Here is an 11252-nt window from a genome sequence, read left to right as displayed (position 1 = left end):
AATATTTTTGGCATCATCCCTGATAAATAAACTATTGAAACAATCACTAAACATAAGACAACCAAACTTCAAAACACTTCTATCTAATCAATGAGGTCCATGTGTGTTCCATCTTCCATAAAGAAGAAATAAACAGAACATGACTTTTCTTTACATCTTTACAGTCTGTGCATCGTGAAGCATGTGATATATATATATATATATGTACAGTATGTGTATATATATGTATACACATACTGTACATATAGGATATTAGTATTGTATTGTGTGTGTGCGTGAGAATGTTGCTGAATTTAATGTCCCTTTACTTTAAGAGATAGAATAACACGCTGTAAAGAGGTGCCATAAACATGGATCAATATTTAAGAATTATATTCATTACATTATTATATTAAACATTCATTTCATTGTAAAGGGGTTTTAGATTGGGAATATGCTTTGCACTTGACAGAAGGTAATAAATACGTCGATAAATCATATATCAGTACGATATGATCATGATCTATCATGATATGATATCATGATAATATCATGATATCATATCATGAAGCCTGTGGTAAATCCCATTTCTGCATCTTTTTATACTTTTTCGTCTTCTTCTCCTCTCCTCCTTTGTTTTTGCTGATCGTGTTAAGGCTCTCGATGACCAGAGATTAAATAATTAATAAAATCAAACACACACTCGTACACAATATTAACAAGGTGCATTAAAAATAGCTGTGTCCTTTCCTCGCCTTATTTCCCGTCTCCTGACATTTTGAAGCGAGTCCTCTTCTAAAAGGGATCTGGGATTTTTCATTACTCCATTATTAGCTGCAGGGATTACAGTGTAAATTATATCGACAGCTCTTACTCCCACTGAGCTGAGGACTGACAAGCCTGGGTATTTAGATAATCCTACCCAGGAAGCCCCATGCCCAATATGAGCAGAGGGCGGCCCTGTGGGAACAGGCATCGCTTCATGATTCACTTTATTGCACCTAATCTTTAGGAAAATGCCTGAGGACACACAGACACATGGGCTGGCAGAGCGGGAGGATGGGAGTCATACTCACTGATTCTTGGTCAGTTTTCCTGGACACCAGAGCCTCGTTTTTGGCTTCGAACTCGGCCTGGAGGTTGTCTCGACGTCTCATCACACCCTAGGACAGAGGAGTACATTTTATTCTATTAAACGGTTTATTCATATTTAATTCAATAAATAAAAAGATTCTTAGCACCTCCCCACGACCGATGTATGAGTCTTGTTTTTCATAAACAGCTGTTTATGAAACCACGTATTCTGATGGTGGAAGAGGGACGGAATTTTACAGCTCATTATTATTATTATTATTATTGTTATTATTGTTGATATTTTTTAGCCTGTATTCAGTCAATGCACCTTTCACATCACCCACTGAATTCAGTGATCTTGCTGCTTTCATTCTTTTTTAGATCAAGGTCAAGGTTCAAAATTTCACGGACCAGTTCACATCTCCTCACAATCAGAATCAGAAAGAGTGCAGTTGACATTTAAATAATTCAATTGTGTGTTAACAGTCAAACCTTCAACACATGGTCTCAGTGTCTGACAGACATTCTAAAATCTGACTCTACTAGCCATGGTTATGTTCGTGTAACCCCCAAAACGACTCTGTAGAACATGTACGAGGCCTGAAGGTGGCGCTGTAACGTGACACCGAAAACAGAGAAGAAGACGTTATACACATTACAGATACAGATTATAATCCCAGACGCTGTCACAGAATAAACTGTCGGAAAGAAGGAAATAAAGACAGAAAATAGAAGTTATCATAAAGCAAACTTGGTGACTTAAAACAAATCTAGTGTCTTTCTGGCAAAAACCAAAAACGACTTTCCGAGAAGGAAATTGTGACTTCTGCTTTTACTGCGGACGGAGAGTTCCCAACGTAACAAGTTCATTGAGATTTTCCCACTCTGAGACAAAAAAGTCATGACGACAGGAGGTGACGGAGTGAATGATTATTTGTTTCTGGCGACCTGAGATCGAGAGGAAGTGACTTCCCTCACACCTGCTTCATTTTCCACAAGGAAATGACATGTCATGTGTCTCTGTATGTAAATGAGCAAGTAAACAGACAAACATTCATCTTGTTGTCCAACTCACCCTCAGCGTCTCAGCACAGAGGACGTACTCATGCAGGACAGGGACCAGGACTTCAGACAGATGTTGGGTCTGCTCTTCTGTCTCCTTACCACAATGCTCCACACAGCTGGCCACACCCTTCAGGGGCTCGGCCAGATCCCCCTCTGACCCCGCCCATTGGGTGTATGTGGGGCCGTACTGCTTCAGCTCATCCAGATACTCTGAAAACACATGGATGCATCATGGAAAAGTGTGAACGTCACATTAATGAATGCAGTTTAATTGTTTTTTTATGTCATACATTGTTAAGATGTCGACATAAACACCAATAACTACACTTGTTTTCAGTTCATCTCCAGCTGCTACATTTCGACACTCTTAAGTACATAAATAAAAGCAGCACATCTGTATGTTCTGCGTGGTCGAGGCTGTCGTGAGCCACTGAGCAGCTGTTTCATGTCGGGCAGTCGTACCTTTCTGTTCCCTGATGATCCTCTGCGTGACCTTGTCCAGAGAGCAGATCTTGTTGCTGAAGTCCTCCACATACTCCTGCATGTGAGTGAACTCATCTGGTCGACTCTTTAAACCTCTCACCGAGTTAGCCAACCCCCTCACCGTGTCTCCCATCCGACTCAGGAAACCTGGACCCTGCTTCTTGTAAGACGTGAGCTCCTGCAGGAGGTCGAACCACATCAACATCTACACGTTACATTACATTACGTTACGTTACATCATGTACGCTCATTTGTGTATATTAATTATTTCTGATTTATAGAAAACAGTATCTAAAAGATTTATATTATACTGTATGACCTCGTCTGACCCTCGACCTGGACCCAGTTTTTAATTCCAGCCCCCTCTGAAACTGATTGGTTTGACATGAATGAATGAATGAATGAATGAATGAATGAATGTTTCAACTGTCTATGGTTCATACTGCAGAGCATCAGAGAGCTTAGCTTAGCATGTAGTACAGGAAGCAGGTCACATGACTGAGCCGTCAGTCTCACGCTCACTAACACATGACTGCCGACAGCGACACAAGGAAAAACACATTTTATCCACTTAACAAAAGGCTCATATAATGATATATATATATATATATATATATATATACTGTGTATATATATATATATATCTACGTTATCTAATATGTTTGCAGCTTGGTAATAAACCACCGACTCTCCAGACAATGTGAGAGATGCTGATCTCATGCCGCAGCAGTCGACCAGCAGCTGGAACAGTGAGATAAAGCTGCATTCATCAGGTGTCGTAGAAGAAGTCTAGAGTTTATTCTTTGAGCCTTTTGTTAAGTAGCTAAAAACTGCTATTCCTGTGTGTGTGTGTGTGTGTTGAAGACGTACAGGTTCAGTGAGGAAGACTTGCAGGTGCTCGCTGAAGGACAGGACGGGATGTTCCGAGATCTTTTTGAGGAAGCGGTCCAGAGCGTTCCTCCTGGTCTCAATGAAGTCGTCGTTGAAGCGTTCCACCATGCTTTTCATCACAAACTTCTCTGGTAACGGCTGAGCAAAGACCACAACATAGTACCTCAGTCACAGAACCCAATGATGCTGTCGTGCAACAGGAAAGTGAGGAAATCTAAAATTGTGTGACTGGCGATGAGTGAGTTGGTTCTGGTTGTGGTTTGTGGTGGACAAAGACATACGTGGACAATGAGTGTTGGGTGGTTTTCTTCCAGTCTGCTCCTGAGCCACAGGAAGTCCTGGTATCGTCGACGTACCTCGTACTCACTGCAGTCAAATTCACTCCGTGTGGTCTGGAGAGAGAGGAGATTAACACCATACAACGTTCAAGTGAGACTTTAGCTGTTTTCAAATGTCAAAGTTCTGACACAGTCAGTGTTAACTGCACCCTCCAGTCCCTCCAGTCCCTCCAGTCCCTAAAGTCTCAGCACTGAGACGTGGAGGCTCAGAACAAACCAAAGAACACAAATAACGATTAAAGCCAACATCACAAGTGTCTGTGACATGTTAGCTCACAGGGACACATGAGCTGCCGGTCTACTCGTTTGGTAACTTTTGTGTCACTTTGGCAAATTTGAAGAAAGGACCTCAAACATTGAAGTCACTAAATAACATATTTGAACTTGGTGATGGAAGCAGAAGTGGATCAACAAGTCCTTTGTATGGATCGGGGAGTGAGCCGTTTAGAACTCAAACTTCACTCTCCAGCTGTTAAAAGAACGGCTTTCAGCCAGATGAAGTCGTAAAGACATTCTTGAAACATTGTAGACTTAAGCTACAGTAGATTGTAGCCACTTCACAAATGTGTCCGTACCTTAAATGGTGAATGGTTTGTATTTCTATTATTCTTCATACAAATCACAGTCATTCATTCACATTTTCATACACTCATATTTCACACCCATTCACACGCTTCCGGCGCGGTCCTTGCCAAAGGACACATCGGCACGGCATGTAGACTAGAGGAGCCGGGAATCAAACACGTTGAAAGACGACTCGCTCTACCACTGAGCTACCGTCGCCTTATTCAACCACATTTAAAAAAGCCCTGAAATGACCCTTTAATGTCTGTCCGTCTGTCCATCAGCACACGCGCGCACACACACACACACACACACACACACAGGACTGAGGACTGACCTTGGTCAGGACTCTGTACATGATGAAGGTCTCGATGGCAGTGACATGGCTCTCTGGGTTGTCCACGGTGATGAAGAGGTCAATGGTGTTAGCGTGCTGCTCCTCCTCCTCCTCCTCCTCCTCGTCCAGTCTGTACTGGTTGACCAAGGAGCTGGGAGAGTTGGGCACAAGGTTTCCATCTCCATCGAGAGTGGATGTTTTCTGCACCAATTAAACAACAACCGTGTTAAAGCAAATCCTTTGTGTAGTCCACTGAGCCTCCACTGAGGTTTAGAGCAAACGTTTGCATTCTTTATTGTGAAGCATGAACACAGGTTAGTGACGTTTGTGCCACTCTGTAAAACACTCATCGCCTCCACACCAGCTGTGGATCCACTGCTGAGTCCTGTGACCTGGTGTGGTCTCTCTCTCTATTCATTCACAGAACAACATTTGAAGCATGATTATGCTGAAGGATGATGAACAAAAGCCCCTCACTCTAATTCCCAAAGGAACAAAATGTCACAGTATTTCAAGAAAATATGCAAAAATAAAACTTCATAAAAATATTAAAAAGACACAAAGACAGTTTGTTTTTGGAACTCAATGTCATCCAGCATTTCATTTATGAACATCTCGGCACAGTGTTGACATAACTCACCTCCCTGTTGATTATATATCATTATAAGGACAATGATGAAAAGACAACCTTTAAAACATTAACATTGGGGTGAATGTGAATCTCTGATGAAGAAAATAGAAAATGTGTTGGAACAGTGTGATGTTTGTAAAGTTCAAAAAACTGTAGATCAACAGTGTTCCCTTCATTTAGAAAATGATGATTTCAGATTGACTGAGATTGTCCTGACATGTTCACTGAGGTCACTCTGTGCTCGCTGACGCAGCAACAAACACAAAAATGTGGTGAAGCAGCTTTTTCCAGTTACACAGCAAAGACGTCAGCACATCAAGAAAAGCAACAGTTATTTATTTATTATTAGTTATGTTCTGTTTTTGTCGGGATAGTTCTTGTGATTATTTATATGGTGATTTTCTTTTAGGCTACATTATATACAGATTATATACAGTATACGAGGATATAAAGCTGCACACAGGACTCATGACAATACACTGTAAATACACTAGTGCAATACAGTTCACCTTTCATTATGGTTAATACCTGGTTTATTTCTTTGGCTTTCTAATGTTACATGAAGGATATTTATTTATGAAACAATGCAATTGACCATAACTATGGACTTAAAATAGTGTTATTGAGTGACTTTTTTTTACCTATATTATGTCAATTTCATGTATTTTTTAAATTAACACACACACATATATATATATATATATATATATATGTATATAATATTTCACAAATGTATTCAACATAATAAATGATGATTATCAATGCAACAGCCTTTAAAACCAGGAAAAGTCATCACAGACAATCACAATATGCGACGTCTGAAATCTAAGACCATATTGTCTCATGTCACCATATACAGTCGATATAACATCAGTGTACAGTATTGCCCAGCCCTAACCCCACATTTATAACAATAGAGAATTTCAAATACAAAACAACAGGCCTATCCTGAAGTGACAAAGTACTGACCCATACGGTACATGCAGCTTGTTGAGTTGAGCTCACTCCCTGCACCAAAGTCCAGAGAGAACATCAGTGATTCCACATCGCGGCACACAGGAGCCTGTGCTGCCTCCAGCACTACATTCAAAGGGGCCGTTTGTGACTCTGGGGTTTGAAACCCTCTGTTCGGATTAACCCAAATAACACAAACTTACTGTAGAAACTGAGGCAGCGACAGTCAGTGACAGCTCTGACGTCACATCACTCAGCACATGCTCACAAACTTAGCCAAACTTTAAAACTTAGCCAAACTTTACTAAAATAAACACTTGGTGTTCTTAGTCTTCTTCTTGCAGAACACAAACACAGTAAGTACACGTTTCATTTCATGTTGCCACATTCAAATGTTGCATGCAAACAGCAGTGAGTGTGTGTGTGTGTGTGTGTGTGTGTGTGTGTGTGTGTGTGTGTGTGTGTGTGTGTGTGTGTGTGTGAGCTGCCTGCAGGCCTGTTTCCTGTTAAAAAACTGCTGATGTCTGCAGAAGACTCAAGGCCCTGCACCACAGCCTCCACAACACAGCACAATGACCTTTCTGTGACTGATCATTAGGTGATTATTATGGCTGTACACTCTTCTCTTCCTCCTACAAACACAAACACAACGTTTGTCGTCCTGTGCTGAAAAAGACAAACATATAGACAAAGAGTGACGACATCTTCTCATTGTTCTCATTATTAGTGATTGTAATGTTAACAATCAGTCAGTTCATTGCCGTTGACAGTTTATTCAATGAACTGACAAAGTCCATTTTTGTGGCTGCACGGTTGTTGCAGTGGTTAGCACTGTCGCTATGTCGCTATGTCGCTATGAAGTGAAAACAACCAGGTTTGTGACCCGGTCGGAACAAGGGCCCTTCTGCATAGAGTTTGCATGTTCTGTGTGTGTGTGTGTGTGTGTGTGTGTGTGTGGGGGTTCTCCAGGTTCTCTGGTTTTCCCACAGTCCAAAACATGCAATATGGGCTTTAGGTAAAGCGGACACTCTAAATTGACCGTGGTGTGAGATGGACTGCTGACCTGTGACCCTATGTCAGCTGAGACCGCCCCACGGCCCTCATGTGGAGGATAAAGCGGTAGAAGGTAGATGGATGGATGAATGGATGGATGGTTTGTGGCTGTGACTGCAGACGTCGAAGAGAAAGTGATCGGAAGAAAGATCTGGTAAAAGTAAATCTCTTCTACAGCTACAGACTTCTGTTTTTCATGTTTGCATTCTGATATTTTTATTCGTTCTGTACAGCCGTGGTTTATTTGTGCTGACTCTTTTATTGTTATGGTTCTGTCATGTGAGTGAAATTGTGCTATTGTGACACAAAAATATTAGTTTTGGGATCAGTAAAGTATGTTGCAGATATAATCTGATTGTGGTCTCTTTTTCTATAAGATTATAATGGAACACTGGTATAATGAACACATGACTGAGGTCTACAACACGTGGACCACACTGAACGCATGCAAAGTGTTTGACAAAAGTGATGAATCCTTGTTCCCTGTTGTTCACACAGAGCGTGTGTCTGCTGCAGATCTGATGCTGTGTTTTTCAAACCTCTGAAAACTGTCATTAACACAATAGTTTTCACTAATAACAAGAATAATTATAATAATAAGTCACTGAAGTGCTTTTCATTTGATATGTGAAAGAAAAAGCATGTGTTGTAATATTTGAGTAGAGCTGAAACAATTCATCGATTATTAAATGGACAGATATTTGATAGGTAATATGGTGCAACACATTTCAAAAGAAAGTGAATTACATGGCTGAAGGTAAATGCACCTAGTGACCATTTACTAATAAAAGGTCAACAATGTCATCTTACATGTTTTAGTGCTCAAATATATGAAACCGGAGGAGCCTGGAGCTTAAAAATGAACCATTCACACCTACAGTCAACTTAGAGACACCAACTTTACCTTTTTCGACTGTGGGAGGAACCCGGAGAAAACCCACGCACACACGGGACAACATGCAAAGTCCATGCAGAAAGACCCGTGTTCCAACCGGGGTCCGAACCCGGGTCTAACGCCACTGACTGGACTCATGTGTAATTCAAGTTCATTCATTTTGGATGAAACTGACGTGAAACTCCTCATGTGCTGATAATGACTTTGAAGTCGCTCCAGATTTCATTCGTTCAGTGACTGGGTTTGAAAAGTTCGTCTTGTGACGTCATCACCAGTTAAACGCCTCAAACGTCAGAACTCTGACCGGAGTTCGGTGTTCGCTCGTCCTTACAGCACAGTCGCGTCCGAAGGTCAGTTCATCAGCTGATCCAGGACCTTCCCGTGCCGCGTGTGACGGAATGTGTCGCTACATTCAGAACCCACGGGACGTCACAACGTTAGATCAGCTCTGATCCACGCAGCAAGAAAACCACTGAACGTATTTTGCCGTTGTTTTCGCAGTTTCGTCAGTTTCGTTTGGTTTTATTTACCTTGCTGAAAACCTCCAGGTCTTCGTCCTCGTCCAGGTCCAGCATGTGTCCTGAGAAGTCCGCGGGGACCGTGTGTCCACTCATGTCACCGTGAAAACAACAGTCAACGAAGAGACTTCATGTGAAACAAGTGAAGGAACAAGAAACTTCAGAGCAGCGGAAAGACACCGACACCGAGGCTGAACACCACTTCCTGTCAAGTATTTCAAAATAAAATCCAGTGGGCCGCATGTACACTTTCAATATTTAAAACGTAGCTATTCATTTGCCTTTTTTGACGCTTACTTTGACGAAACAACAAACAGATCAATTAATTAGAAAACATTAGTTTGGCTCAAACATTGTGTTGTATTTTCTGACCTCCTTTTCTTTAGAGTTAAGAGTTAATCGTCTTTAAACTAGCAACTAGCAAATCAACAACGGAAATCCCTAAAATGGTCACACAGTGTAAACACGACTGCCTCTCAACAATGTTGTGCGAGAACTTCACACACAAACATGAGCTGGTTTAGTCGTGAACGGATTGTTTGTGAAGCACAGACACACTGAGCCTCTCGCGGTTGTGTAATGTGAGTGTTGCTTTCTGGGACTTTCTTCACTGCTTTTATTGTGGCGGGTTTTTTAAGTACGTCCGGTGTAATTGCTAGTCACGTTGCTCTTGACGCAGCTGGGATCAGAGGGCGCAGACGCGGAAGAAGCGGATTCAGCTGAAGACCCGAGTTTCACGCGTCCTTTTAATCCGCTTCAGGCCTTTGTTTGACTGTCAGGACTGAACCGGCCACTTTATTAGGTACAGAGGACACTGAGTAAAGACTCAGGAGCAGGAGTTTGAATTACTGGGCTTATTTTTGTGTCACAGATTAAAGACTTTGACTTTCTGTACAATGAGGTTCCTGAAATAAATAATCCAATAATAGTGAAATATATCAATATGTGTTTATTCACTCATTACTAGTTGTCAACGTCTCCACTAACAAACCTAATGCTGCTCTCAAATCCCCGACATTGTCCTCGATTGTCCTCAACAGGTCTGTCTTGAAATCGAGACCCTGTGTCTCAATGGGACAATCTGTATTAATAAAGGCTTTTTAATGACTGTTGCCATTCTAGCATCTCATTGTTGTCTTCTGACCTCTGTGATCAATCAAACATTCTCTCACAGTGAACTGCTGCTTTATTCCTCTTTTTAAGACCATTCTCTACTGTATTAACGCTAAAGACAGTCGACATCACGAACAACAATCATGCCACGCCCATGCTCACTTAAATCATCATTCTGATGCTGAAGTAAAAAATTATACTTCATAGAGCTAATATTTACCGTCCGTCCTTGAGGACAAAGACTACTTTGGTATTAAATATGTGCCCAGCCTTGAAAAAAAGCAGGAACAAGTCTCCCAAGGATCATTTGAGTTAGTCACAGATTTCCAACAATGTCTAACATATGAAAATATCTGAAGAAGATGGAGACACAATCAGAAAGACACAATCATCACATCAACTATTATAGTAGTTGATTCACATTGAACAATGGTGATCAATAACAGGTCTAGGAAGCTCATATATTATACTTAAAGACTGAGTAGTAAAACTATAAGTTACTTTGAATTATGAAGTTTAATCACCACCTTAAACATGATCTAGTACTGTAAAATACTGACTCTTCTTCATATTCAATATACTAACAACTACTATCAACCTCTAACATTATGTTAGAGGTTAAGAAAGCATTTGACACACACACACACACACACAGTTCTAAATCAGTTCTAGCAACATATCACAGGACGTCATCAGCATAGAGGCTGATTTCATGATGATTGAATCTCAGAGCCGCTGACGGATTTCCAGTAAACTAAATTCACAGACAGTATATTTGGTTTTATGAAGTTGAATAAACTGACTGACGTGTCGGAGTTTCTCCATCTCTGTGTCCTTTCAAACAAAAACATCCTGGCTGCTTCTACAGGTGATGGTGGCACAGCCTCCCACAACAGATGTCACTGTTCCACCGGCCTCTGGACTCTGAGGACAGATGCAGAGACATACAGAAGCATCATGGTCAGAGACACAGTTGCTGACAGGACAGAGTTGACTTTACCTGTGAGGCGGCGGCAGCAGCAGCAGAGGAGAGTCCAGGTGAGGACAGAGGTCAAAGTCATGTTTGTTTTTGTGTCTTCTGTCAGTCCTGCAGTCTTCATCTCTGAGGACTCTAAAGTGTCCCAGATCACTGGAGCATGATGCTGTGATTGACTGAGTCCAGCAGGGACTTGGATCGCTCTGTTTATTCATTTTTATTATTACATTATTACATCATTTACTCTTCTGTCTCTACATCATTTACATCATCGTGGTTCACATTTGGTGGAGGAACCAACTGGAAGTTAACTGTGTTGATTCTGTTTTATTGAACATTATTATAATAATTCAGCTAATCTCGTGAAAACCTTTAGTCAGA

General features: G+C 41.2%; 1 protein-coding gene and 1 long non-coding RNA gene across 2 annotated transcripts in view; one reads left to right on the top strand and one right to left on the bottom strand.

Annotated features, from left to right (window-relative positions):
• Window positions 1-965: 965 nt before the first annotated feature.
• Window positions 966-8958, bottom strand: snx7 (sorting nexin 7). Its single transcript, XM_044048101.1, has 7 exons — window positions 8795-8958; window positions 4732-4932; window positions 3774-3884; window positions 3472-3630; window positions 2581-2779; window positions 2129-2328; window positions 966-1142 (listed from the first exon to the last, which is right to left on the bottom strand). Exons 1-7 carry the CDS (start codon window positions 8876-8878, stop codon window positions 981-983), a joined length of 1116 nt encoding a protein of 371 aa, XP_043904036.1. The 5' UTR covers window positions 8879-8958; the 3' UTR covers window positions 966-980.
• LOC122783404 overlaps window positions 7464-11252 on the top strand; it is a 4220-nt gene continuing 431 nt past the window's right edge. Inside the window, exons 1-2 of the long non-coding RNA XR_006362051.1 lie at window positions 7464-7523; window positions 10764-10933. This is a non-coding gene — a long non-coding RNA (uncharacterized LOC122783404). The remainder of the gene's footprint in view (window positions 7524-10763; window positions 10934-11252) is intronic.

Source organism: Solea senegalensis, linkage group LG1 (assembly GCF_019176455.1).
Source record: "Solea senegalensis isolate Sse05_10M linkage group LG1, IFAPA_SoseM_1, whole genome shotgun sequence".
NCBI lineage: Eukaryota > Metazoa > Chordata > Actinopteri > Pleuronectiformes > Soleidae > Solea > Solea senegalensis.
This window is presented reverse-complemented; position numbering and strand designations above follow the sequence as displayed.

What these genes read in the sequence shown, in the direction of transcription:
- snx7 (XM_044048101.1), bottom strand. Translation starts at nt 8,878, where the DNA reads ATGAGTGGACACACGGTCCCCGCGGACTTCTCAGGACACATGCTGGAC. An exon ending in TGTACAGAGTCCTGACCAAG is followed by an intron (nt 3,885 to 4,731) that starts GTCAGTCCTCAG and finishes CTCTCTCTCCAG; the next exon opens with ACCACACGGAGTGAATTTGA. An exon ending in TCTGTGCTGAGACGCTGAGG is followed by an intron (nt 1,143 to 2,128) that starts GTGAGTTGGACA and finishes CCTCTGTCCTAG; the next exon opens with GGTGTGATGAGACGTCGAGA.